Here is a 26,861-nt window from a genome sequence, read left to right on the forward strand (position 1 = left end):
CTCTCGCACACTATGACAACGATCACGACCGGCCAACTCGGAGAACAGTCCGACCGTCTGCTCCAAAACACACTGCGCGACCTGCATACGGGTGTTCAACAGCTGTCAGCACTGTCCCACATCGTCGAAAACAAGCAAAGACACTCACTTCTCGGACTCCCACGGGGGCGAGTGCGCCCCCGCTCCGACGGAGGACGGCTTCCAGGGTGACTGCGCAGGAAAGGAAGAGGGCGCCGACTCTCCCCGCGCAGGCCCGGTCCACCGCCCACCGCACCCCACCATCCACGACAACTCCCGTCTTCGCCAGCTGCGTCGCGTCCGAGCTGCGTAGAGCGATAGTCGGTGAGTATCTCAGAGGGGAGAAACAGAGGTGGCGTGCGCGTACCTTCAATGTGTGGAGCATGGCCAGCGTCGCAGGGTGTCGGAGACCTACAGTAAAATTGCAGACACGCGAGAGAGCCCACCGAGAGGAACCGAGATACTTCCGTGGCACATGCCGGGGAGGCTGACATCCTCGGGTCATCCAAGCCCTAGTCAACTTTAAACTCGCCGGCGCCGGGTCCTGTCCTGTCCTGTCCTGGGGAGGGGTCGAGTCGAGCTTGCAGTCGTCGTCTTCGTTGTCGTTGTCGTCCGGGTGGGATATCTGTGGGACGCAAAGAAAGCAGCGACGAACGAAAAAAGACGATCAAACAAATGGAAAACCGAGTTGGACACCGAGGCCAAGGGGGTCATGACTCCCCTCTCCCCAGTACCGCACCCGCGCCGTCAGCCTCCTCAACGCTCCTCCAATCCGTCCGGGGGGTCTTCCATGTGGAGGTCCTCGTCTTCTGCGCGCGCTCGTGTTGAAGTTGAAGCCTGAAGTTTAAGCCTATTCAAAACACACCCCACACTCCCAAGGAACAAAAAGTGATCAGCGCAGGCTCAAACGTCGCGGACAGAGTGGTACACAATCGAGTCCCGCTTCCGCGCCTCGTGCAGGAAGATCAGCTTGCACTTCAGCGTCTGGTACTGCGCCCCCGCGATCGGCTTGTAGTCGTACAGGTGGGCGTGGCGGTGGGCGACCTCGGTGCTGGGCGCGGGGCGGGTCGGCCGGGGCTGAGTCTTCGGGCGGGGCTGAACAAGGCAGGACCCAGGGGGGAGGAACATGCCGTCGACGGGGGCGGCCTCGGGCTTGACCACGGTGGACGACCAGGCCTGGGGCGCGGGCACGGGCTTGAGGAAGTGGAGGGGGATGACGGGGACCGGGGGGCGGGCGACACGGGTCTTGGGCTTGGGGGGCGGGGACCGGAGCGACCTGCGCTCGGCCTGGCGGGAAGTAGCAACTGTGGAGGTCATCATAATGTCTAACTGGGGAATGCGTGGGGGGTGGAGTGTGGGTGTGGTGGGGGTATGCGGGAAAGATAGGTGAGGAGTTGGAAGCGAGTGAGGGCAGGTTTATATGGGCCGGCGAGCATTGGAATCGAGACTGAGGATGTCCGTCGAGGACTTCCGCATTGGGCGGTATATGTCGGTTCTCTAGTGTCGGACCGACCTTCCTCGGTGGCCATGACACGGATACGAGAGCGGATTTGGGTTAGGTACTCGGATGAAGCAGCGAGAGCCTATAACTCGAGATATCCGACGAGGAAGTCCGGGTAGGGCGGGATATGTCCGTCCTTTCCGACGAGAGACTTCCGGATTAGGCGGGATAAGTCGGTTTTCGAGCGTCGGACCGACCTTGCTCGGCGGCCAGGGCGCGGATACGCGTGCGGATGTGGGTTAGGTACTCGAATGAGGCAGCAAGAGCGGCATGGCTGAGAACACTTGGGCGTGGACAAGTCGCCGCGTTCGTGTATATGGACGCACAGAGGTTGCGAGTCTGCACAAGAAATATGCATCAGCCTTGTGACACCGAGTAATGAGAATAGGGAACGGTGTGAGATATACGCTACAATACCTCGTCGCTGGACACATCCAGAATAATGAACTTTCAGCTCAAGAGTTGACCAGGAGAAAGTCACGCTGGAGCACGAGTAATGGATGTTCAGTAGACCTCACACGTCTTACGGTTATTGCAGACATCTGCCGTTGGTTGCTAGTTGAATGATCGTGAGATATGCTGTTTGAAACGACCAAGGACATCAGACGACCCGGAAAACTTGATCAGCTGAAGACGCACGTTCAAACCATCAACGACAGACCCTCCACGCTTCAGGGTTGAGGTGGCCAGAGTCGAGGCAAGACAAAACAGAGCACAAATACGAAGTATCATTCACAGTCCAATTACACTATACACCGGAAGCACGAATGGGGCCTTCTTCCGACCCGCTTGCGAAGCAGACGAACCGATGTTAAGCGAAGTATTTAGATGGGCTTGATCTTGAAGTGGAGCGAGATGAGCGAGAAGATCAAGCACTGCGTAGGTGACCCAAACGTCAGAAAAATTGCGACAGGACAAGCCGGGAAAGAAGACGCACCTTCAAGTCCTGCACCAGGTAGTAGAAGACGCGCAGGCCCTCGGGGTCCTCGCTGTCCTGGATATCGACCAACGAGCCGATTTTTGCGGTCTGGCACGAAGAAGGGAAGGATATCGCCGCATGAGGACACGCCGCAAATAGTATATCTGGGATATTCGCACCTCGAACGCGATGTGGTCGTTTCCGACGCGAATCTCGAGCTCCTGCTTGCCGACGATATTCTTCTTGGGCCAGTTGGTGTCGTCTTCCCTAAAGAGCGCGTCGCATCCAGTTCAACATCTAAGCAAAACGACAACAGAACGCGATACTCACTTGGTGATCTCGCTCGACTCAATGATCCGCTTGAGCTCCTTCACGACCAGAGGGCCGACCCACACTATCAGAATCCGCCACCAGTCAGTCTCATTCGGGGAGCTGATGCTCGCAACACCAAAAGAAAACGCAATGCTCACTCTCTTTGCGGATCAAACTGTCGTTCCGGTAGTTCGAGTTGTTCGCATACCGCAGACGTCCGTGGGAGTACTCAAACTCCAAGAACTCGTGGCCGTGCTTGCCCGAATGTCCTGTGCTGAGGCGAGGTCAGCACGCGCGTCCGCTACGCGAGGCGAGGGCAGAGACTTACTAGTATCTGAACGGGGGCGTGGGCGGGACATCAGTCCTGCACACGCCTAGGGGCTTTCTTCATACCTCAGGTAGAACGGGTCGTTTTCGTGGGAGGTCATGGCGAGTGCAGAGTGTGGGCGACGAGGTGGTGGTGGTCGGAGACAGAGTTGTACGCACGCACGACGCGAGCCAAACACGGGCGGCAATGTCTCCCACGTGGCCACAACTCCCTTCGAACTTTCAGGTCTTCAGCTGGTCTCTCGCAAAGTCCAAGTCCAAGTCGCAATGTTCGAGGTTGAGTGCATGAGTAATGAGGATTACAGATACCTCGCCGAGCAAAGAAATTATAGGGTGTATATAACTGAGGAGATAGTCTAGCGCATTATCACTGCTCCGGGGACGCCTTTGAGACCGCACCCTCCTTCGCCGCACCAGCTGCAGCTGCAAGCTCCTCTTTGACGATCTGCTCACCCAACGCCTTCACCTTCTCCGCCCTCAGCTCCTGGTCCATCCGTAACTGACCCGTCACCGTCTCCAACGTCTTCTGCCCGACCCCGACCGGCGCGCGCGTCCACTTCACCGTGCGCAGACCGACGCCCGCCGCGAGGTGCTTCTCGAGATACTGCACGAGCATGTCGACCGCCTCCGGGTTCGCGTCCCACGCCTTGATCACGCGCTTGTGCGTCCGCCGCTCGAAGTTCTCCTGCGACTTCTTGTGCACGAACGGGCCCCGGATCACCGTCCACAGCCGCCGCTGCGTCGGGAGGTGCACGGGCTTCGAGGCGGGGATCCCGAGCGCGGCCGCGGCGTGCCCCGCGAAGTGCACGAAGAAGTCGAGCAGCTTCGGGTGGTAGGAGCGGAAGTGCAGCGTCGCAGCGGGGATGCCGTGCGTTTTGGGGAGGTAGTGCGGCTGTCGCACGCTCCGGCCGTGGACTACCGTCGAAGCGTACGCAGGTTCTGAGAGTGTTGCTGGGTGGGGGGCAGGCGGCGTTGCGGAGGACGCGCTCGCGAGGGGAGGCCTGCAGCAACATGGTGAGTGACAGGCGTTTGGTGCAGAGACGTTCGCGAGACGTACACAGAGGTGGTGCTATTGAAGCGCAGACATCTCTGCACCGTAGACACTGCGCTCCGGCAAGACCGAGAAAACATCCTGGCGAACGGAGCCGGACGGTGTACAAGCGGGAGTTTGAAAGAGGTGGAGGAGACTGGAGGAGAGCAAGTCACGGGCGTCTAATGCCGCGAAACTGTGCTGCTCCCAAAATGGCAACTCTGTCATTTCGCCTCAACATACAGGAGGAGGTACCTTCTTCTTAAGCTCCCGCGTTTACCCTTCTGGTATCAGCGTAAATGTCAGACATAAGAGGGTAGGTACGTGACATCTACCATGTTCACAGAAAGCGACGAAACCCGCTACAATCGCCGCTGCCACCGAACCATTGAGCTCCGATACTGTAAAGCCCATTGATATATTTGTCAGAGCCCGTGAAGAACTTCAACAACGAGAGCACATTCCAAGAAGTTTCCTAAGCGTACTATCAGAGATACAAGAGGTGTATAACGCAAGCTTCGGAACCTTTCCCATAGATTCGCAGTCAAGCTCGAATCCTGGAACCCCACTCAACTTGTGCCACCGACGCGAGACCGGAACCCAGAATACAAAACACCAATAAAGCATTCTCATCAAGTTCACAAAGAATACATATATACATGACAGTGTCCTCACGAGCCGAGGTATCTAACACAAGAATATCGGAATTAAGCCACACTCTCAGAACTCGATCTGCCGTTCCAACAGTTTGCGAAGGACGCCGATGACGTCCTGTCTCACAGCACTAGGGACCTCATCTATCAAATAGACATACAACATATGTTAGTTGTAGAGTGCGGAAGCCTCGTACGCACGCACCTTGGGCTTGTGGTCCCAGCTCAGTCATGAGCGCCTCGACTGAGATGCCACCGGTTGTGTCTGCCCTCCGCGCGGTCTCTGCTGGCCCATGTATAAGCGCACCTCTCTCAATGCAATATAATCTGACTTACCTTTGCTCAGGTCCCTAAACCTGTCAATCCACCCGCTCTCGTTAAGCTCGCGTGCCAGACGCGACGAAATCCTATTGAACTGTTCAGCTCACTGCCACCCGCACTGCACAAACCCATGCACTACGCACCTATCCCAGTCGCCGTTCTCAATCATACGTCGACGCACCTGCGCGTATAGTTGCGCGTTCCGGCCATCTTTGAGCACCGAGCTGGGCATGGCAGACGGTGGTGGTGGTCCAAGTTGAAGCCACTGCCCGGTCCGGCTTTGCCGAGCGCGTGCTTATGGTGAACAGGCACTGCCACCCGCCGCGACGCTCGCGGCTTGCAACTTGCCTCCGACGACCACGACGACCACGACGAGGCCGGCATTGGGTCACATATGACTAGTATAGCTCCTTGAGAGCTCACTACTGCATACTATCTACCATATCTGTATGTGTCTCAAATCCAAATTTGCGTTTGCGCCTTGTAAATCTGACATACTTACTAGTTTAGTATTGCAGTCCGAGTCTTCGAACGAACTTGCTCGAGTTTAGTTCAAATCTGAAATATAGCTGTTGCGTACGCCTGAATTTTGGATGATCCCATCGGACATTCGTCAAACTCCGGTATATTGCACTCGCAACGCAAGGATGCGGATAACGAACGAACTCCGTCACCCGTATCCCTAGGACCGACATACCCCGCCCAAATCCGACTTCCTCGACGGATTTCCGCAGCCCTTCATCATATTCAACCCACATCCACTCTCGTATCCGCGCCCTAATAACCGAGGAAAGTCGGTCCGATGCTTGAAAACCGCCGTATTCCGCCCAATGCGGAAGTCCTCGACGGACATCCTCAGTCTCGATTCCAATGCTCGCCGGCCCATATAAACCTGCCCTCACCCGCTTCCAACTCCTCACCTACCTTTCCCGCATACCCCCACCACACCCACACTCCACCCCCCACGCACTCCCCAGTTAGACATTATGATGACCTCCACAGTTGCTACTTCCCGCCAGGCCGAGCGCAGGTCGCTCCGGTCCCCGCCCCCCAAGCCCAAGACCCGCATCGCCCGCCCTCCGGTCCCCGCCATCCCCCTCCACTTCCTCAAGCCCGTGCCCCAGGCCTGGTCGTCCACCGTGGTCAAGCCCGAGGCCGCCCCCGTCGACGGCATGTTCCTCCCCCCTGGGTCCTGCCTGGTCCTGCCCCGCCCGAAGACTCAGCCCCGGCCGACCCGCCCCGCGCCCAGCACCGAGGTCGCCCACCGCCACGCCCACCTGTACGACTACAAGCCGATCGCGGGGGCGCAGTACCAGACGCTGAAGTGCAAGCTGATCTTCCTGCACGAGGCGCGGAAGCGGGACTCGATTGTGTACCACTCTGTCCGCGACGTTTGAGCCTGCGCTGATCACTTTTTGTTCCTTGGGAGTGTGGGGTGTGTTTTGAGTAGGCTTAGACTTCAAGCTTCAACTTCAACATGAGCGCGCGCAGAAGACGAGGACATCGACATGGAAGACCCCCCGGACGAATTAGAGGAGTGTTGAGGAGGCTGACGGCGCGGGTGCGATACTGGGGAGAGGGGAGTCATGACCCCCTTGGCCTCGGTGTCCAGCTCGGTTTTCCATTTGTTTGATCCTCGCTGTTCGTTCGTCGCTGCTTTTTTTTTTGCCTCCACAGATATCCAACCAGGACGACAACGAAGACGACGACGGCAAGCTCGATTCGACCCCCTCCCAGGATAGGATAGGACCCGGCGTCGGCGAGTTTAAAGTTGACTAGGGCTTGGATGACCCGAGGATGTCAGCCTCCCCGGCATGTGCCACGGAAGTATCTCGGTTCCTCTTTGTGCGCTCTCTTATGTGTCCGTCACTTTATTCGTCTCTAGGTCTTCAGCACACTGTACACTATCAGCTCCTGATGGCTCGATGGTACGTACTCGTTGTCGTCACTTTACCTGCGAATGTTCTCACCGATGCATATCCCTTACAGCGGCGTGCGGTAGGGTGTTAGTGGGGAACGGGGATTGTGCGTGTGGATTTAGGGGGCGGTGGCGGCGGTCGGGGCATGTGCTGCGCGGGGAGAGATGGCGCCCTCTCCCCATGCAGCCATGCTCTGGCCGCCGTCTCCGGTCGGAGCGGGGGCGGGGGTCTTCGGACGCCTGCCCTCGCAGGAGTCCGAGAAGTAAGTCGCAATTCTTCTCGTGCGGGCAGGATCATCGCTGACGTCTGTTTTATGCCGTCACGCAGAGCACGCGACCCCGCTTCGAGTTCGCCGCGATCGCGGTGGTGGTGTCTGAGATCGTCTACCTTGGGTTCGCCGTACGTATACTGGGTCTCGATCGATTTCTGTGCTTCCACGCCGCTTTTTTCTTCCATTGCGTCCAGTATTTATTCATCTGTTTCTCTCTCTCTCGCTTCGTTCTACTTGTTTCTTTCTCTCGTTCACCGCTGTGCGGGGCGGGGAGGACGGCGAGAGGGGTCTTGGCCTGCTCCTCTCGCTTCCCTTCTCGCCACGTAACATCTTCTTTCCTTTTTTTTTTGTCTTATAATGGTTTAAGGAACGGGGGACTGTGGCGAGTGTACATTTTGTAAATCAGGTTTGGGCAGCCGACGCGAACGGGCGCCTATTGTGAATGCGCTCAATCGGACGATCTTCATCCAGAGCGCTGTTCGACGATGTCTGTACTGTATAAATCCATTGTACATACGTCTATTTCGGAACAGAATCGGCCCCTTGCTTGGAAAAACTGAGCGCGAAACCCATGGGCAACTTTGAAAACTTGACGGTGGCAGTGCAGCGACCCCTCTCAAGTCTCTGCCAGCAATATTCCGCTTCGTAACGCGCCACAACCATCTCACTTGACTGGTCCGCTTGGCAACAGGAAAAAGACGTCTTCTGTAAGCTGCAACAACTCATGTCATAAATAATCGCTCATCGCTTACCCGTATAGCAGGAATCGTGGAATGACTGTGGATGGATCCGCTTCGCATCGCGTGCTCGGGTGCCCCGAGCTGCTCTCGCTCGTCCTCGAGTCGTTCTCCGTATCAGACCTCTTGGAAGACACGGTGTTAAACTCGAAACAAGACCGCCGTGTGCACAGAGCGACGCTAGCGTCGTGCGCACGTGTCTGTCGGACGTTCACGGGCCAAGCCCTCGATGTTTTGTGGAACACGCTGGACCACCTGTTGCCTCTGCTGTGCATTTTCCCTACCTTCAGGAGAGTCGAGGCGTACTCTGTAAGTCATCTCATTAGATGGTTGCCCAAATACGTAACTTACCAGTGACAATTCACAGCTGTTCGTTGGCGATCTTGATGAAGGGTGGCTCCGCTTTCAGCAGTACGCGCGCCGTGTGCGAAATTTGAAGTATCGGGCAAACGGGCTCATCCATCCGTCTGTCTGGACGCTTCTTGCGCGAAGGAACGATGGCCCTTGTTTGCTACCGAATTTGCAAAAGCTCTCCGCAATGAAGATCTCGCTCCCGGACGTCGCTCCGATCACGCTCCTGTTCTCGCCGAATCTACGTTCGGTCCATCTCGCCTTCAAAGACGACGCAAGGCCCACGTCCTCTAAAGCCCTTTCTTTCATCGCGACCGCTCTATTCGACGATCTCGTCAAGAACGCCGGGCCACGCCTCGAAGAGCTGTGTCTGTTCCCGAGGTTTCCACTCGTCCCTGAGCGCGTCATTGCTCTCAAAAACTGTCCAAACCTGCGCCACCTGTTTCTGTCCGACCCGAGCTACACGATTCTCGATGAGGACGACATCCGCTTTCTCACGCAGTTCACCCACCTCCGGTCTCTCTCGCTTACAATCGCTCTAGATGACAATCACACGGCGGCGGATCTTCAGCTGGGCACCGGTTTTCCGCTGCTCGAAGAGCTCTGGCTCGACGGAGACGTGTCGGACGTCACGAAGTTCATATGCGCTGCCCGTCCGACTATGCTCCACTCGCTGGAGACCACTATAGCGCGCTCAACAGACATAGTGCATCTGCGCGAGTACATGTCCGAAATAGGTGCCCACCTGCCGAGCCTGCGTTCTCTCCACATGAGAGTCAAGGAGGTCTCCCGCGCACCCCAGACGGCTCTCGGGGACATCATCCGGCCGCTATACGCTCTGAAACGCATCAAGGAGTTCGGATGCGACACCAACCCCTGCGTCCTGCACACGTCCGACGACGACCTCAGGGAGCTCGCGCACGCGTGGCCCCGGCTGGACTGGTTGCGCATCGGATGCCTGTCGCCGGTGGGCGTGCGCCGCGCGTCGAGCTTCTCCCGGCCGTCCGTCCGCGGCCTCGTTGAGCTGGCGCAACATTGCCCGCATCTGAAAGTTATCGACCTTCCTGCGCTCGATGTCGCGCAGCTGCCGCCGCCGGAGTCGGTGCCCGTGATTGGACGACTGATGACCGTCCTCAGGCTGGCCTGGATGCCGGCGAACAGTTCGCCGAACGCAAACTTCAACTTGGCAATTTTGCTCGACAGGCTGTTCCCGAAGCTCGAGAAGTTCGAGGTTGGGGAACATGGGCATCCTGAGGAGGCGGGACGCAACGTGTACCAGTACCTGGAGGCGATGCAGGCAGGCCGCAAGCATGCACGGTTGCTCGCACCAAATGCTGAAGGGGAGGGTCACTCGTCGGAGGAGAAGGAAGATGACGATGACTCGGACGATGAAGATGACGAACATGCAGGTGCTGTAGAAGAATACGACTCCGACGACTCCGCGAATCCGTGAGCGGGTACCTTCAAGTTCGGGACCCGGTACGTTTTTTTTGGCTGTAATGCGCCTTACGTTTTCTGACTGATACAACCTGGTGGTTTCTAAGAAGGTTGAACATTATTATATATAACATATATTGCCATACTAGTAGCCTTCTAGTAATCATATATGGTCCTGAGCAGTTAAAAGCTCCTAGCTTACGACGGCAGCCCGACCTGGCGTCCGAGCCTCCCTTTATCATATATTATGCTTGCTGCTCCTCCCCCTTCATGCGTATATCAAGCCTCAGGTCTCGAGCTTCAAACGCAGCGCCAGTGAAAACTTGAAGGTGGCAGTGCTACGACCAACTGTGCGAGAGTCGGAGTTGCAGCGCTGCTTTGCAAGTTGCCACTACCATACACTCGACAGACCTACCCACAAACGGGAACTCGAACTATCCCGTAAGCTGCACTGATAAACGGCAGATATGATCGCTATTTTCTCACTAGAACAGCAGGTGTCGTTATCGCAATGTCTAGCAATGTCAGATCAAGCGGCGATGTGGCTGCTTCCGCTCGCGTGCTTGGGTGTCCCGAGCTGCTCTCTCTCGTCCTCGAATCATTCTCCATATCAGACCTGCTTGAAGACGTTCAGGTCGACTCGAAACAGCGTCGCCGCGAGTACAAGGCGACACTACCGTCGTGTGCTCGTGTCTGTCGAACATTCATCGACCAAGCCCTCGACGTCCTCTGGAACACGTCGGACAACCTCCTACTTTTGTTGCTGCTTTTCCCTACTTTTGGATGGGTTCAGGAGCACTATGTATGCGACATCAAAAACTTCTAGATCTATTCATGCGCCATTAATCGTTGGCCGTCCATAGATGTTCGTTGGCGATCTCGATCAGGGGTGGCTCCGCTTTCAACACTACGCGCGTCGTGTGCGAACGCTCAAGTACTATGCCGACGCAACCATACATCCATATGTTTGGACGCTCCTGGCCCGAAGGAACGATGGCTCTTGTCTTCTGCCGAACCTGCAGAAGCTTTCGGCCACGAATATTACGTTCGCGGACGTCGCCCCCATCACCCTCTTGTTGGCGCCAAACATGCGCTCAGTTCACCTCGCATTCGATGTGGACAGGAGAACTATATGGTCTAATTCCATGTCTGGGGTCGCGACCGCTATTTTCGATGAGCTCATCAAGCACGCCGGGCCACGCCTTGAAGAGCTGTGTCTGTTCCCGAGGTTCCCGCTGGCACCTTCGCGCGTCGCGGTGCTTCCGACTTGTTCCAAGCTGCGCCGCCTGCTCCTGTCAGACTCAGACTACACGATTCTCGATGTGAGCGGAATCCGCCTCTTCAAGCAGCTCAGCCACCTCCGCTCTCTCTCGCTGGCGATCTCCCTGGACGATAGTTGCACAGCGGCGGATCTCCAGCTGGGCGCCGGCTTTCCGTTGCTCGAAGCGCTCTGGCTCAACGGGGACGTATCGAGCATCACCAAGTTCATATGTGCCGCCCGTCCGACCGTGCTGCGCTCGCTGGAGGCAACCATCACACGCCGCGAGACAGACATAGCCAATATTATCGTGTGCGTGTCCGAAATGGGCACCCTCCTCCCCCACCTGCGCTCTCTGCACATGAAGGTCAAGGAAGTCGCGGACGCGCCCACAACAGCCCTTGGATCCCTCGCCCGGCCGCTATACGGTATGAAATGCATGAAGGAGTTTGAGTGCGACCTCGGTACCACCCACACCCTGCACACGTCCGACGACGACCTCCTCGAACTCGCACAAGCATGGCCCAAGCTTACCCGGTTGCGCATCGCAGGCATACTCCCGTCAGGGGTACGCCGCGAGTCCATTCCCCCGCAATTATCTTTCCGCGGCCTGGTCGACTTGGCGCAGCACTGTCCGCGGTTGAAGGCCATCGAGCTCCCCTCCCTGACTGCCGCGCAGCTGCCGCTGCCGGAGTCTGTGCCCGTGCTCGGACGGCGGACGACTACCCTCAAGCTGTCGTGGATACCGACTCGGGCGAGAGACCCGAGCACAAATTTCAAGGTGGCGCTCCTGCTCGACCGCTTGTTTCCGACACTGGAGAAGTTCGAGATGGACCGTGACCCGATGGCGCGCAGGGTGTACGTATTTATGGAGGCAATTCAGGCGGGTCGCAAGCATATGCAAATACTCCAACCGAATTCTAGGCCGACAGGGCTCACGTCGGAGGAGATGGAAGACGGCGACGAAGATAGCGAAGATGTGAATGTACAAGATGAATATGACTCCGACGGCTCAGCGAATTAATGAGCGGGCACACCAAACGTCGGTGCGTGCTTCGTTTTGTTACTTTTTGTACTTGCAGACTAATCCAGCTCGAATCTGGCAATGACCAGGGTATGCTATATAATGCCACCGTTCGAGACCTTTTAGTTATCCTCCCTTTCTGCTTAGACCCCAGGATCCTGTAAGCTCGCAAAGCTTGCCATCCGCTGATACAGCGATGTCGTTATCCAATCCACGTTCTAATCAAAGTCCAAGCAAATATGTTACACGCCGTCACATCCCCTTCCACCTCACCCCCCTCACTGACTCTCCCCCATCGCCCCCCACCGCCTCTCCAAGCTCTGCTCAACCACACCCCCACTCCTCACCCTCACACTCTCACGCATCCCCAGCCCCGCCTCCTCCAGCCTCGCCAACACATGCCCATACACTTCCCGCTCCATCGGCGCCTGCACCCCGCGCGCGCGCACGCCCCCGTCCAAAACATGCAGCGCCGCAAACGCGACCGGCAGCCCAACCGTGCGCGCCATCGCGCTCCCCTCCCCACTGCCGTACGCCACGAGCTCCGACGCGTGCACCTCCTCGTCCCCGTCCGCAGCGCCCGCCGCGCGCGCCACGATCTCGTGCGAGAGCACGACAAGGTCGCGCTCCCCGGGCGCATACCTTAGCTTGTGCGCGAGCAGCACTGCGAACAGGTCGAGCGGCGCGGCAGGCGTAGGGGGCAGCGCCGGCAGCGACGCGTCGTAGCCCGCGTACGCGCGCACCCCATCCGGGGCGAGCGCGGGCGGCACGATGTCCAGCCAGCGCAGCGCGTGTAGCGTGTTCTCCAGCTGCGGCGCATGCACGACGGCGGCGAGTGCGGAGCGGAGCGACGCGGGGTCGTCCGGGATGCGTGCGCCGAGCTGAACTTCCAGTGCACTGCGTGTGAGTGCGTGCCAGTGCGGGAGGCGCAGCGCGGCGGAGGGCGAGGCGGAGAGCAGGCCGAGCGCGGAGAAGGCGTGCATGAGGTCTGCGAAGCCGGGGAGGCGCAGGGTGCCGCGGAAGACGGTGCGCGCGGGGCCGAGGCCGTAGGCGTCCGCGTAGGGCAGGCTGTCGCGGTTCGCGAGGCCCTCGTAGCGGGCGTTGGTGAGCGGGACGTCGGTGAAGTGTTTCCGAAGTAGTTCTGGCCCGGGGATCTCGCACACCTAGTTCTCGCACCTTGTCAGTGGGAGGGCGGGATTGAAGGCGAGGAGGGACGCACCTCGTTGCGGAGCTTGAAGCGCGCAGCGTTCGACGCGGCGCTCAGCACGCCCTTCGGGCTCCAGCTGAACTTGTACCCGAGCGGGACGTCTGCGCACTCGGGCGCGGGCAGGCCGCCGCAGAAGGACGTGAACGACACGATCTCCTTCCCCTGCGCACGGAGGGACTCCAGCAGGGCCATCGCGGAGCAGTGGTCGATCCCAGGGTCGAGTCCGATCTCGTTCATCAGCAGCACGTCTGCCTCGACGGCTCTATGGGGCGGAATGTCAGCATGGGGTGCACAGGAGAAGACGAGCGTACGGACTTCTGGTGCAGCGCGCGCATGGCTGGGGAAATGTACGATGCGGTCATGAGGTGTTTGCGGTTCCGGATGCACAGCTCCGCGACGGACGGGTGGAAGGGCACCGGCAGCAAGCTGCGAACGGCGGACCTATGAGCGACAACACTTGCAAACAACGCCAGTCAAACGACGCACCTGATCACCACGTCCGCACCCGCGACAAGCCGCTCGACCGCTGCGGGGTCGCTCACGTCTACAAGCACGGGCGTCGCGTTCGTGTACGGGTCGGTCAAGCGCTTGGCGTCCGCTAACGAGTTGCTCGCTGGAAAAGGAACACGTTCAGCCTCTCTGAATTTCTGACTCCAACGAATCGCGCTGGAAACACTGACCGACAATAACTTCCACATCCGGCCGCTTGCAGAGCTCCGCGACCGCAGGCGGCGCAACCATCCCGCTGCCCAGCATGAGCACCTTCTTCCGCGGCTGCGCACCCGGAACAGGGGCAGCAGGCTTCGCATCTTCCGTGATGCCGTTCGCGCTCGGAGCAGTGTCCTGCAAGCTGTCCTTCCACACGCCCAGCGGCCCCCGCAACCACCCAAACGCGTTTGAGAGCTCCCCGCCACGCGTCACCGTCGCGCGCTCCAACGATTCCTTCAACGCCTTACTGCTGCTCTCCGCAGGTGGCTCTGCGTTCGAATACCCGGCTAGCACGGAACGGAGGTACGGGAGGAACGCGTGCGCGAAGTGCTGCGACGCCTCGAGCGGGAGCGCAGTGGGCAGGATGTCGACCGCCATGATCGTGACGGGCGGGAGGTGCGCGGGGAGGCCCGCCGGCCGTGTGCTGTAGAAGGGCGCAGAGAGCGTCGTGTGCCGTGAGAGGAACTCGAGGCCTCCCTGATGTGTATGCGTGCGGATGAGCGGGGCAAAGGTGATGGGGAGAGGATGGCACGTACCTCGACGTCGCAGCTGATGTCGCCGACGCAAGCGAAGCGGCCCTTGCCGAGCGTTTGGGCGAGGGTGAGCGTCGTTGTGAGCTGTTCGTTCGTCATGAGACGCGGGAAGGCGGGTGCCCAGCCTGCCCCGTGGAGGAGTAGCGACAGGTACGGGGCGATCTACGGGGCGCGATGGATGAGTATCTGGGCATTGGAAGTGCGGAAGGAGAGAGACCTTGGTGTGAAATTCGGAGACGTATGCGTCTGGATGGGCGTAGTAGTCGGCGCGTTCGAATGGACGGCCATCTCGCCGGACGAAGTAGTCTTTCGCATGCGCATGTAGGATATAAATCTACGCACACGCTCAGTATATGCGTTATAGCGCGTGTGTGGGTGTCGCTCACCTTGTGCAAATCAGTATCTGAACCATGAAAGTGCATAGTCAGTGACAGCATGAGGACGTAGATGAAACTACGGACTAGGATCGGTTACAACACTGTGCAGCTGGTCCACCGTAATCGGTTGTGTTGGCAGGTCTTCAAGAATATCCAGGCATCCTTGCGCGACCTTGCCAGTACTACAACGCGTATTCTCAGTCGTGCACGAGTCGACCCAGGTCATCACACTGCTCACCCTGTAACACCAATCACGATGGGCCCCAAACTCCTAGGGGTACCGTCCGAAACTATCCGTGCCCCGACGACGTCTCGCAGGATAGACCGAATAGATGCGAGCGAAGGCTGGGTATGTGGACGAGGGGTATACTGCCAGGCGAATCGTGAATCCGTTGCTACTATCAGCCACGAGAGGATGGGCAGAAATTAGACGGACTCACGAGGAAGGGACTGGCGACGCCAAGCTCGAGATGGGCGTGCGCCATGGCGCACAGCGCCTCAAGTGCCCCGGCGACTGGAGAAACGAAGTGAATGTTAGCGGTTATGCTCTGTCAACCCATCGAATTCGCTCTCAAAGCGGAAGTCGTGACAAAATTCTATGAATTTACTTGCGCTCGCGCGTGATACAACCCCTACCAAAGCAGCTCATCGCGCGGTGCGTGACTCTGTGGCCGGGTATATGCCAGGTTTTCGCGCCAAATGAGTTCCTTTACTCGCGCGCAGGGGGCGCGAGACGACGGACGTTGCGCGTAACAATACGCGCGAGTATACGGAGCAATCAACGCTACCACGTCCGAGTCCTGCGTCACAGCAACGCGATATCCATACTTCATAACTGTATGCGCAATGGTGATGTACCACCACTGCCCGCGCACCCACTCAGTGCGTCGTGTTAGCATTCGCCGCGACGCGTTACGGGCTCGCCACAGCCATGCAAACCCACGACGGTGGGATCAAAGTAGGGAAGAAACGACCTTTCCCGAAAGGACAGAACAGCAAGAGTCGAAATGTTTTCCGACTCTTAGTATCACCGAACTGGTTCAACTCACTGCCCGTGCCCGCACAAGCCCGTACGCACGGGATCGCGATCGTCCACGCGAACAACATGGACGAGATTGCGCATGACCGTATTCCCGGAACCAGCCAAGGCACCCGCCGGCGCTCGCACGCACGATGCCACAATGTACCACAAGGCCATCTCCAATGCCCACGCGCTGCAAGTTCGATTGAAGTTGTAGCACTCACCACCGGCGAACCATCCAAACCCGACGGTGCGCTTGCCGTCGTCCCCGGTGAGGAGCTCGTAGTCGATGAGGCGCGGGAGCAGCGCGGCGTTGGGGTTCTCGGACGCGAGGAACTTGGCGAGGAGCTCCATGTTGTAGAGCTGGCCCTTAATTGTGTGCGAGAACATGATCTGCGTGCGCGGCACGAGTGCGGGCGTGGAGAAGTCGTGCGCATGAGTGGTGGGCGCGGGAAGCGGGTCGGTGAGTACTTCGGGGAGGGGTGTCTCCTTGATGCCGACTATGACATGCGCGGGTTGCAGAGTCGGGTGCAACTTTGCTCCAGCCTAGGCAACATGTGAGCGTGAGTCGGGTAGGTCATGAAGATCACAGTAGCACGTACCTTGAGGAAGTCGTTGGAAGTAAATACCCTACGGTCGCACGGCTGCACAAGCACCTCGACCCCATCCTTCTCGACAAGCTCGTGCACGACATCCGGGGTGAGCGGGCACCGTCGCTCCCAGATGCGCGCGGGGTCTTCACGCCGTATGCCGACGGTGAGCTTGGCGGCGCGCGCGGGCGTGTGATGATAAGCCCGGCGGAGGAGGGTGAGCGGAGAGCGGCGGAGGGCGGTCATGGCTTCATGCACGTAACAGGGTGCACTGGGAAGAGGTGGTGGTGGGACGAGAGGGAGGCGGGCGCGGGGAATATAGCGGGGAACAGGGCGCGTAGGGCGAGCATGATCCGAGCCGCGGGGAGGACATGACACCTCCCACTCGGACGATCGCTGCATGCCAGCGCCCGCCCATGCGCCGCACATCTCCTCCAGCGCGGTTGAGACTTGGCGGACATACCTGCTACAATCACCTAACTCGTATATTGCAGCGCAGTCTCCGAGAGCGAGAAAGCGAGGTGGGTGCGGGAGAGATGGACGGCGGAGGCGAGTCGAGAGGTGCTCCCTCGCTCGGCAAGCGCCCACGGCGCGTCGCGTCTGAACTGGCACACGTGATCGACATCCCCACTGCGTTCGCGATATCAGCTGCTTCGGAATCGAAAGGCTAAAGGCTAATCGCGGGAAAACATATAAGTAGTACACGCAGGTCGGTGTGGAACATAATATTACAAGGCTTAAGAGGTATCGTGGGTAGAGGGACAGCAAAGAGTATGACAGGACAATGTAGTAAGTTTCGTTGCTCCAACCCCCGGCCATATCGTTGCAGAAAAGCGAGGCATGCGACAAGCTTCGGTGATGGAACAAGACAAGCAAAGGACGCCGGTATATGCAAACCGTTGAGCCTGAACGTGCTGAGCAATGAACGTTGAACGTTTCGCTGCCGCCTGGCGCAGCCGCATGTTCAAGGAGAGCTGATAGGCGGGCCGCAGCCGGTGAGACGAGCGTAGCGCCAGAGAAGACTGACAGCCTTGCCAGGAAGTCGTGTCACTACCACCCATCCGGAATGAGCGCATGGAGCTGCAGTCTGCCTGATAGCCAGAACGCCGCCGATCACGTACCGTTTGAGACGCGACGAGCTGCCACCACATGTAAAAGGCGACCGTATGTGCGTGACCTAGGGCGGATGGTCTCCGCGGTCGCAGCAAAGCTTGCAGGAGAGAGTGCTGATACTATGTGTGGGCTGCAGGGACATGGGAATGATACAGCTTGAATGGACCTTCGACCTATCCCGGTACTGCAGCAGCTTGCAGGATATCTGTATTACTCTTCCCAGTATCAGCATGCTCCTGGGAGAAAGGCATACAGCACCTACATACAGTACGCACCGCTATCCTCCCTCCTCCTCGGAGTCCTCCTCTGGTTTCGGCGCCTTCGCCTCAGGTTCCTGTGGGAACAGTTTGGAATGCCTGCGCCCGGTCTGCATCGCCTCCAGGTAACGGAAAACCTGTCGACCCGCCTCCTCTTGCCCCGGATTCCCCACTTCGAACTTCTCAAGCTCTGGGAACAGCCGATCAAGCAAGACCGCCAACTCGAAGCGCACCGGACCGCCGCTCGCAGATATCCAGTCCAGATTGAGCCTCTTGGTCCTCGCCCGGGCGAGCGCGGGCACTGACTCCGGCGACGGTAGCTGCGAGGTATCGAGCGTGGGGAGGTGGATGATGCGCAGGCGCGGACAGCGTTGCGCCAGCTCGACCAGGCCCCGGACCGTCGGCCGGCGAAGGGTGGTCAGGCGCCGCACATTGGGCGGACTCCCGCCCCCGATGCTGAGCCAGTCCAGTTTCGGCCATGCGTCAGCGAGCGCTATGAGGTCGTCGTCGGATGTATGGGGTACGTGCGCGCCGAGGTCAAGCCCGGCCGACTTCAAGCCCTTCAGCGCATAGAGGGGGCTGATGACATCGCCTAAAACCGCCGTGGGGGACTGTGGCGACATCGTGGTAACCGTTAAGTGCAGAGACCGCAAGCCCTGAAACAGCTGGGCACCCATTCGCGCTATGCATTCTTCCAAGGCTGACATATCCGTCGAGCCCGCGAGAGTGACTTCGAAAGTTTTCAGCGCAACCAGACGAGCAGCACCGAGAAAATTTGCGACATCGACCGCACTCCCGGCAAGATTGAAGTAGTTGAGCTTCGGAAACCCAATCTTCAGGTCAAGATCGGCAGCGATATGGCAGCCACCCAGTCGAATCGCCAGAGACATGGTTTCGAGGGGTCCTAGGCGCTCCAGGAGGCGAATCGCACCCGCATCAAGGACGGTATGGTCCCGGTCGGAAAGGCAGATATGACGCAAGTTGTGGCAGCGGCCGAGAAGAGGGATCTGTGACGAGGAGAGAGGGAATCTCTCAAACAAAAAGAGGTCCGTCAGATGCGGCGCGGTGGTCTTCACAATGTCGTGAAACAAAGCAGCGGCGACAGGAGAGAGACTGGGAACTACGAGGGTATTTTTGTCGAAGGAGATCTGTATTTCGCGGATGCTGGGCGAAAGCAGTAGCGTCACCGGGGCGACATCGGAGAGCGAGATGTTGTTGGCTACCAGTTTCCGCACATTTGGTAGCAGTTCTTGGTCACCGCATCTCCAAGCTAGATGCATCCATACCGAGGAATGGATAGTGTCATGCTCTGAATAAATCAGGCTTCGTACACGCCGGGCGTAGCATCGAAAGCGAGACCACTCGGCACTGATATCGCCAATGAAAATCTGAGTGTCAGTCAAGCAGTCTTCTCACTCTCCTATAAAAAAACGCTCACATAGGCGTTGTTAACCTCCGTTAAGCAGGAGAACAGGCTTAATAGAGGCAGTACATCATCCAGGGTACCCCAGAGCACATCAAGAGCAAGTTCTGAGAATGATCGGCAGACCCTAGCGCATGATGCTAGTGTCGCCCTGTCCGCGTGGCGAGCGCGAAGCGATTCGACAGAGAATATATCATGCAGAAGGGCTGGTGCCGAGAAAAAGCAAAGGATGAGTTCGAGTAGCTCTGGACAGGCGAACACGCGATTCGAGGCTGAAGACGGCCCCATCCGCGACACCAGGGCTGGCGATCTGCAAAATAAATGAGACATTGGCTGAGACGACCATAGATGCAACTTACAGGATATTATCGAGCTCTGAGTCACCGTAATGTGTCGCCGGGAGAGGGTGGTGGTGGTGGTTGAAGCTGAAGCGCTGACTCGCGAGCCAGGACGGGCGCCCCTGCTCTGGCACCGGCACCTGCCGAAGCGTTCAGTATCGCGGTACCATGCGAGTTGCATGCGAGGTACCTTTAATCCTCCGTACCATCAAGGACCACGTCGACCAGACCTACTGTGTGACACGTATAATATCCACTCGACCTTAACAACCTGATCTGAGGATTTACTTGCCAGTAGGCCTTGATTATGATAGGTAATCCCTCTGTCTATCGGAGGGTGATACATTCAGACACGGTCCTCATGTGTGCAGTGTCTGTGTATATCAGTGCTCAGACCATCATTGAGAATCACATTGTGTGGAGATGCAGAACATAATGAGAGATGGGAGGCTGCCCGCAAAGTGAATGGTGGGTCGCCGGTTAGCAGGGATGCCAGTGCACGTGAAGTGAAAGCGGGACATGGTGGTCATATAGCGGCTGCTCCGCCGGGACAGGGAGGAGGGTTTGAAGCAGGTAGATACGGCCTTGTAGACCCTACCAGTCCTCAATCTTCTTCCCCTTCCTCCGAGTGATCATTTCCCTCCACCTTCGAGTCCTCCTCACTGTCTTCATCCTCCGAGTCGTCCTCCAAGTCTTCATCTTCCAAGTCGTCGTCCGTCGCGCAATCCTGCCAGAACAGCTGAGAATGCTCGCGCCCCTGCTGCATCACCTCCAGATACCGAAACACTTCGCGTGCCACGCCTTCACTACCCGAAGTCCCGATATCGAGCTTTTCGAGTGTCGGGAACAACCGATCGAGCAGGACTGCTAGGTTGAAGTGCATGTTTGAGCCGCTCGCAGAGATATAGCTGAGAGTGAGCCGCTCCATCCTTGACCGGCCTAGCACGGGCACCGACTCGGGTGCCGGTAGCATTTTGGTATCGAGGGCCGGGAGGGAGATGGCGGTCAAGCGCGGGCAGTGCTGCGCCAGCTCGACCAGACCACGGATGGTCGGACAGCGAAGGGGCTTCCGGCGCGGTACACAGCTCCCCACTGTTGAGCTGATTCCGAAGCAGTCTAGCACCGGCCACGCGCACGCGAGGTCCTTGAGATCGTCGTCGGATATGTCATAGTTATGATCGCCGAGGTCGAGGGAGACCGATCTCATGCCATTCAGCGAATAGAGCGGGTCGAGCAGTTCTCGAAGAGTCGCTGCGGGGGATCCTGGAGAAATCGATGTAATCGTAAAGCGGAAAGAGCGTAGACGGCGAGGGAGGTGGGCGGCGATTTGTGTCAAGCATCCTTTGACGGCGGACATGTCCGTTGAGTCTACAAGGGTGACATCGACCGACTTCAACGCGACTAGACGAGCGGCGATAATGAAGTTTGCAACATCGGGGGCGCTTCCATCAAGGATGAGACTTTTGAGCGCAGGAAAGCCAGTCTGCAGGCGAAGATCGACGGCAGTCTGGCAGTCATCTAGCCGGATGACCATATGCGCGAATTTGAGGGAATCCAGGCGCTCCAGGGCGCGGATGGCATCTGCATTGAACTTGATGGCCTCGCCTTCAACGGACAAATGACGCAGGTTGTGACATTGGCCGAGGAGAGCGGAGTGAGATGGTGAGAGCGGGAAGCTGTCCCATAGTGACAGGTCGGTCAAATGTGGCGCGGTGGTCTTCACGATGTCGTGAAACAAGGCGGCAGCGATTAGAGGAAGATCTGGGTCAAGATCTTTACCGTCTTCGGGCGCGAAGCCTAGGAAGTTTACTATCAATTTGCGGATGCTGGACGAAAGTAGCAGGGTTACTGGGCCGACGTCGGAAAGACTGAGGTTGTAGGCTTCGAGCCTCCGTATACGTGGCAGTAGTCCTTGGCCGCCGCACCTCCGAGCGAGATGCACCCATACTGAGGAATGGATGGTGTTGTGACGGGAGTGAGCTCCATAATGCATGATCCGTACGCGCCGTGCGTAACGCTGAAAGCGAGCCCACTCGGCGTCGATGTCCTCGGTAAAGATCTATGACCAATGAGCAACCTGTTGAGTCACTCCTAGGCTATGACAGTACACTTACATAGAAATTGGTTGTCTTTGTGAAGCAAGAGAACAGTTTTAGCAGAGGAAATAGGTCATCCAAGGTAGCCCAGAGGACGTCGAGGGCGACGTCAGAGAACGTCCTACAGGCTCGAGCGCAGGAATTTAGAGTGGCCCTGTCCGCACAGCGTGGAGGATCGTCGCCAAGTTCAAGACAGCTTGGCGCAAGGAAGTAGCCAAAAACTACTGCAAGTAGTTCTGGACAGGCAAACACGCGACCCGAAGCCGAAGATACGGTGTTCGGATGTAGCACCGCAAGCGGAGGCATGCGGCGATTTGATTTCTGTTTACATATGTTCAATGGTGAGTATTGGCCCCCGAAAGTGCGGAAAATCGTCTCACCTTGTAGGACATCCAAAGGCACGGTTGTCAACAAAAGCGGAAACGATGGTGGTAATGATCTGAACGAGTTGAACGTTGAAGTTTGCCGTGTCTGTTCAACGTGGCGCGCGACAAGCGAGGGGCGTCTTCCGGGTAGGCCTCGCGGCAACCTTTGAGCAGTACCGTTACGGCATCAACTTTGTCCGCGACAAAAATGGCACATCATATGCGTTCTATCACAGCGTACAGACCCATCCGATTATCGCGAAAAGCGTACACACATACGAGCATAAACAAATATGAGAGCAAGTCCAACGGTCGATCCGAAGGTGACTACGGCGGCCCCAACGCAGGGTCAACAGCTGCCGGCAGCTGCGCGCTCGACGGCGGCTCGCTTCCACCGCCCTGAGTCTGCGTCTGTGCCTGTGCGGGCGGGTACAACGTGCAGTACTGAGGCACGCTTGGAACCGTCAAAGGCGGCCCTTTCTGCAGCGGCTCCCTGGGCCCCGTGTACGGCTTCTGCCACTGCAGACCGCGTGCCTGCATCTGAGCGGTGTTTGTGGGAGGTGCGGGTGGTGGTGGTACGGGAGCCGCGGCAGAAGAAGGAGCGGGATTCGGAGCGGGAACGGGAGTGGGGGTGGAAGCCTGCAACGTCGACTGCACTGGAGCTTGACTGGGTACTGCGGGAGGCGGGGCTGGAGGCGGAGGATTGTACGTGTACCCGCTATACTGCGGGTACGCTCCGTACGAATGGTGTGCGTATGGGTAAGGGTATGATGACGCTCCGTGTGCTGGAGTCGCATAGGCTGTTTGTGAATACGAAGACTGGGCGTAGGATGTTGACGGATAAGAGGTAGAAGGATACGACGAGGCCGAGGCCTGGCCAGACGAGCCTGCATACTGGTGCTGGTGCGCGCCATAGGACGCTCCCGGATACTGGTACGTCCAGCTTCCAGGCGCATACTGGTATGTTGACGTTCGGGGCTGATACGCAGGCTGCTGGGAGTACACAGGCGGCCGATACGCGGTGGCCACCTGGGGTGGAGCGCTTGACGCCGTAGCAGGAGGCGGAGTGGCATACGTCGGGCTGCGCGCGACGGACGCTGGAGGTGGCATTGGCGAGTTCGAGTGCGAGGTTGTATGTGAGGTCGCCGTATGCGACTGCGCGGCGGGAGACGGCCGGTATGACGGAGGCGGCACGGACCCGCTGGGAGGGTACGACATACGCGGCGCCGCGAGCTCGTGCTCGGGTGCGGCGGCCTCCGTCGGCTTATGGCCGACCACGCCGCCCGTCTCGCCGAACACGACGCTCCGCCACTTGAACTCGCGCCGCAAGCCACGGTCCCACAGCACCTCTACCGCGTGGCTCTCCTCGAGCACGCGCAGGAGCGTCACCTCGAATACACCTGCCGTCACACGCAGCTTGATGCGCGACATCGGCGGCAACGCGAGGAGCTGGTTGCGGATCCGGTCCTGCTGCTGCGCCTTCTTCTCCGCGAGGATCGCCTGCGTAGGGATGAGCGCTTGTCGGAGGATCGCGTTGAGCGTTGTTATGGTAGATGAGCGACTCACAGGGTTGTGCTGATGACACAGTACCTCGACTTCCGTCTTCTTGATCCTCTTCAGCACCTGTAGGGAAGGCGAGGGTTGGTGCTGAGGGTCTTGAGGCTCAGCACCCGGCTCCGAGGCCGTCGCAACGGAGGCGGTGATCCTTGGATCGACGTCCATGTCCATGGGTTGCTCCGCAAGTGCAGGATCAATGGGGACATAGATTGTCTCATCCGGAGCCGAGAATGTGGGTGCAGGTGTGGGTGTTGGTGTGGGTACGGATGCGGGTGCGGGTGTTGGGGCGGGCGCAGGCGCTTGACCGTCGAGCAAGACGACCTCCTTCTCGACCTCGCGCAGCACCTTGAACACGATCCCGCTCGAATGACCCTCTCGCGCGCACGAGACGTGGAACGCCTTAGGACATTTACCCTTCGTGCACTGGATTGGCGCGCCATGTGCGCGGTGCCGCGTCTTCGTGCAAGCTGTGCACCTCTATAGCGCCATGAGTGCCAGTACCCCGAGCACAGGCAGATCGCGACTTACCAGATTCCACCTATCCTTCACGATCCCATCGACACCATACACCCTGACCTCCTTCTTCCTCTCTCCATTCTCGTCCGAATCCCCCACCTCGACCTCGTCGACCCACGTCTCCGGCACGACGTCCGCACACACCGCATGCGCCATGCACGGCTGCCCGCCGGCGGCCTCCGCGCAGCCCGGCTCGTACCACCACGCAGGCGGATCCTGCACGGGCAACAGACCCTCTTGCGACATCGACACGCACAGGCAGCACGGGAACGTATCTGGCTCCTTGGGCTTCGGCGGCAGCTTCAGCGTCACTTTCAGCGTCTTCGTGGGCGACGGCGGAGGCAACTTCGACGACGACGCAACGGGCTGCGTGGGTTTGGTCTTCTGCTTCTTCGCCTTGAGGGGCGCGTCGCCGTCGGACTTGCGCTTGCGCGCGGTCACCTTCGGCTTAGCCTCTTTGTCGACGCCCGCCTCGCTCTTGACGCGGCGGTGCTTCTGAGACGTGCGGTATACATCCCTGTTCTCTGCCGCTCGGTCTTCAAGGAGTTGTTCGACATCGATGCGCACGCTGGTTGTCGGCACCACTGTTAGAGTACGTTCGGCAGAAACAGGGAGTAGACATACCTAAAGTTGACACATCCACACGCCTTTGCCTTCTTCCCGACCTCGAGCCAGCTTTCAAGCGCAAAGTTGACGCTCTCCGCACAGTTGAAACCGAGGTTGAACCCCGCGTGGTACCCGCGTGGAAACGTGACAACAAACTCGCCCGCCTGCTGCACTAGATAATTCGGGCGACACGACGACTTCGAGAGCACGTTCGGTGATGCGAGATATGACTTGTGGCGTAGGAATTGGGAGCAGTTCTTGCCCGCCCCAGGGAACAAACCTACCAGCCCAGATTAGTAGCGCGCGCTTAGAGTACAGGGCACCACGCACTTTTCATCGTCTGCTCCAGCGCGTTGGCACGGGCCTGCGGTATGGCATACCAGAACTTTGGTGCGCCAAAATGAATGTAGTTGATACTGAAGAGGTCCATGTCCTCAACGTGCCACGCAAACGTTGCACGCCACATGCCGAAGTACAGATATGGCGTGTTCACTCCGGGCAGGCCCTTGTTCGACGCCGGCAGTAGTCGGGTGAGTGCAGAGGGCAGAGTAGCCACGTTCCACGCATCCGTATCGTCCGTGAACAACGAGCCTAGATTATATTAAAAGCCGGTCGAGACAGGACCACCCATTCCGCTTACCTTGCATGTCGGCGCCATACCAGGCGGGCTTGCCGAATCCGCAATTCCTCCAGTACCGACGTTCAAGCTCCTTGCAAAATTCAGTGGTGTAGCTCCCAGCATTGGTCTTAGGAGGGAGCCAGGCAGATTGAGGATCGAAGGTTTGCAGGAACTCGCGGTCCTTTGCAGCGCGCTCGGCCATCATGGCTTCACGGGCCTCGCGTGTTTGCGCGGAGCGCCTGCCCTTGGTCTTTGGCTTTACCTCTTCCTCATCTCTACCAACCTCCTCCTGTTTCGACTCCGCTTCCTCCTCCTCTTCTTCCTCTTCTGCTAGGGGATGGTGGGCTTTCATTGACGCTGATGCTGTCGACGATGATGCTTGGTCCTCAGGCGCGATAGTGTCGTTTGCATTCTCTTCGCCCTGTTCAGGGGGCGAGAGCGTGCGATTGCTGTTGGGTGGAGAAATGAGGGCTTTCGCAGCTACCTCCGCATCGATCTCGTCCTCCTCGTCTTCCTCGCGCTTTATCGCAACCTCGGGCTCTTCATGCACCTCGGGCTCGGCCGTCTCCGACGCCCTCTGTTTGCGACCTCTCCGCGTTCGCGTCTTCACATTCGTGTTCGTCGCTCGCGCGTGCAGCCCAACCTCGTCTACGCCCGGCGCGCGCCATTCATCTTTCGAGCAGAGCTCCGCCCACTCGCGCACGCTCAGCACGCGTCGCTTCTCGATGTTCTGCTGCTGGAAAAGGCCGCCCTGGCCGAGCATATGTTGCTCGATCGGGTTCTTCAGCTTCACGTTCTCGAGCTGCGGCACCACCGAAGGTAGCGCTTCCGTCCTACACACACATACCGTGATGTGAAAAGAAAATGGGCGTGGGGTAAGTTGTCGCGCCGATCGTACAATGGAGAGCGGGGGAACACGGGGACTGACCACTCCTTGGGCGGGATTATCTTCACTATGCCGCTGCGCATGCCCCACGGCTCGACGCGGTTCATGTAGCCCTCAAAGTCTGCAAACTCGGCGATTGTCGGTCGGAAGACGGGGATGCCGCGCTGCGCAAGGGGGTCGTCTGCAGGATCAAGCCATGTGCGGCCGTCGGAGCTGGGCGAGGGGGGCAGGCGGATCTCTTCATTTCCGTAGAAGTGGTCTGGCTGGAGCGGCGGCTCGGGCGTCGGGGAGCGGGAGGGGGTGAGGGAGGGGGTGTGGCTTGCGGTCGACATTACTGGGCGTCAAGACCAACAGCCGTCGGGCGATAGCAGACAACGGCGCCGCCCAGGTAGAGTAAAGAAGTCAGACAGGAAGCAGCAGGGTGTAGGCGGCTTTGCCGTCGTCGTGGATGGTGATGAGGAGCAGACCGGGGACGAGAGGGAGTTACAGTAGGACGCGACCAGTGCCGCGGCGCTCGCCCGCGCTCTCAGACTCCCACCGACGAAAGCGGCTGATGTAAGACGCCATATAT

General features: G+C 58.6%; 10 protein-coding genes across 10 annotated transcripts; 2 read left to right on the forward strand and 8 right to left on the reverse strand.

Annotated features, from left to right (window-relative positions):
- Positions 1 to 921: 921 nt before the first annotated feature.
- TRAVEDRAFT_24243 (uncharacterized protein) lies at positions 922 to 1,335 on the reverse strand (the record flags this gene model as incomplete). The annotated part of the gene is made up of 1 exon (XM_008045800.1): positions 922 to 1,335. The coding sequence occupies one exon, from the start codon at positions 1,333 to 1,335 to the stop codon at positions 922 to 924; it is 414 nt and encodes a 137-aa protein (XP_008043991.1).
- Positions 1,336 to 2,231: 896 nt separating this feature from the next.
- On the reverse strand, positions 2,232 to 3,205 carry TRAVEDRAFT_155619 (mago nashi). Its single transcript, XM_008046204.1, has 7 exons — positions 3,144 to 3,205; positions 3,079 to 3,084; positions 2,909 to 3,024; positions 2,769 to 2,832; positions 2,618 to 2,705; positions 2,457 to 2,546; positions 2,232 to 2,394 (listed from the first exon to the last, which is right to left on the reverse strand). Exons 1-7 carry the CDS (start codon positions 3,176 to 3,178, stop codon positions 2,344 to 2,346), a joined length of 450 nt encoding a protein of 149 aa, XP_008044395.1. The 5' UTR covers positions 3,179 to 3,205; the 3' UTR covers positions 2,232 to 2,343.
- Positions 3,206 to 3,341: 136 nt separating this feature from the next.
- On the reverse strand, positions 3,342 to 4,255 carry TRAVEDRAFT_61146 (ribosomal protein S10). The gene is made up of 2 exons (XM_008046205.1): positions 4,135 to 4,255; positions 3,342 to 4,078 (listed from the first exon to the last, which is right to left on the reverse strand). The coding sequence occupies exons 1-2, from the start codon at positions 4,206 to 4,208 to the stop codon at positions 3,445 to 3,447; spliced, it is 708 nt and encodes a 235-aa protein (XP_008044396.1). The 5' UTR covers positions 4,209 to 4,255; the 3' UTR covers positions 3,342 to 3,444.
- Positions 4,256 to 4,827: 572 nt separating this feature from the next.
- TRAVEDRAFT_24245 (uncharacterized protein) lies at positions 4,828 to 5,313 on the reverse strand (the record flags this gene model as incomplete). Its single annotated transcript, XM_008045801.1, has 4 exons — positions 4,828 to 4,904; positions 4,966 to 5,043; positions 5,097 to 5,167; positions 5,225 to 5,313. 4 exons carry the CDS (start codon positions 5,311 to 5,313, stop codon positions 4,828 to 4,830), a joined length of 315 nt encoding a protein of 104 aa, XP_008043992.1.
- A 754-nt stretch (positions 5,314 to 6,067) lies between these two features.
- Positions 6,068 to 6,478, forward strand: TRAVEDRAFT_53290 (uncharacterized protein; the record flags this gene model as incomplete). Its single annotated transcript, XM_008046206.1, has 1 exon — positions 6,068 to 6,478. One exon carries the CDS (start codon positions 6,068 to 6,070, stop codon positions 6,476 to 6,478), a length of 411 nt encoding a protein of 136 aa, XP_008044397.1.
- Positions 6,479 to 8,044: 1,566 nt separating this feature from the next.
- TRAVEDRAFT_24247 (uncharacterized protein) lies at positions 8,045 to 9,812 on the forward strand (the record flags this gene model as incomplete). Its single annotated transcript, XM_008045802.1, has 2 exons — positions 8,045 to 8,317; positions 8,376 to 9,812. The coding sequence occupies 2 exons, from the start codon at positions 8,045 to 8,047 to the stop codon at positions 9,810 to 9,812; spliced, it is 1,710 nt and encodes a 569-aa protein (XP_008043993.1).
- Positions 9,813 to 11,669: 1,857 nt separating this feature from the next.
- TRAVEDRAFT_67257 (uncharacterized protein) lies at positions 11,670 to 16,792 on the reverse strand. Its single transcript, XM_008046207.1, has 14 exons — positions 16,527 to 16,792; positions 16,149 to 16,470; positions 15,344 to 15,417; positions 15,142 to 15,272; positions 14,988 to 15,085; positions 14,913 to 14,929; positions 14,744 to 14,860; positions 14,530 to 14,688; positions 13,966 to 14,470; positions 13,772 to 13,898; positions 13,601 to 13,726; positions 13,298 to 13,547; positions 12,168 to 13,241; positions 11,670 to 12,100 (listed from the first exon to the last, which is right to left on the reverse strand). The coding sequence occupies exons 1-13, from the start codon at positions 16,758 to 16,760 to the stop codon at positions 12,357 to 12,359; spliced, it is 3,045 nt and encodes a 1,014-aa protein (XP_008044398.1). The 5' UTR covers positions 16,761 to 16,792; the 3' UTR covers positions 11,670 to 12,100; positions 12,168 to 12,356.
- Positions 16,793 to 17,904: 1,112 nt separating this feature from the next.
- On the reverse strand, positions 17,905 to 19,164 carry TRAVEDRAFT_24250 (uncharacterized protein; the record flags this gene model as incomplete). The annotated part of the gene is made up of 1 exon (XM_008045803.1): positions 17,905 to 19,164. One exon carries the CDS (start codon positions 19,162 to 19,164, stop codon positions 17,905 to 17,907), a length of 1,260 nt encoding a protein of 419 aa, XP_008043994.1.
- A 1,085-nt stretch (positions 19,165 to 20,249) lies between these two features.
- On the reverse strand, positions 20,250 to 21,638 carry TRAVEDRAFT_24251 (uncharacterized protein; the record flags this gene model as incomplete). The annotated part of the gene is made up of 1 exon (XM_008045804.1): positions 20,250 to 21,638. The coding sequence occupies one exon, from the start codon at positions 21,636 to 21,638 to the stop codon at positions 20,250 to 20,252; it is 1,389 nt and encodes a 462-aa protein (XP_008043995.1).
- A 795-nt stretch (positions 21,639 to 22,433) lies between these two features.
- Positions 22,434 to 26,622, reverse strand: TRAVEDRAFT_24252 (uncharacterized protein; the record flags this gene model as incomplete). Its single annotated transcript, XM_008045805.1, has 6 exons — positions 22,434 to 24,140; positions 24,192 to 24,747; positions 24,804 to 25,065; positions 25,116 to 25,376; positions 25,426 to 26,237; positions 26,333 to 26,622. The coding sequence occupies 6 exons, from the start codon at positions 26,620 to 26,622 to the stop codon at positions 22,434 to 22,436; spliced, it is 3,888 nt and encodes a 1,295-aa protein (XP_008043996.1).
- Positions 26,623 to 26,861: the final 239 nt, after the last annotated feature.

The sequence above is a fragment of the Trametes versicolor genome, assembly GCF_000271585.1.
Source record: "Trametes versicolor FP-101664 SS1 unplaced genomic scaffold TRAVEscaffold_13, whole genome shotgun sequence".
Lineage (NCBI taxonomy): Eukaryota > Fungi > Basidiomycota > Agaricomycetes > Polyporales > Polyporaceae > Trametes > Trametes versicolor.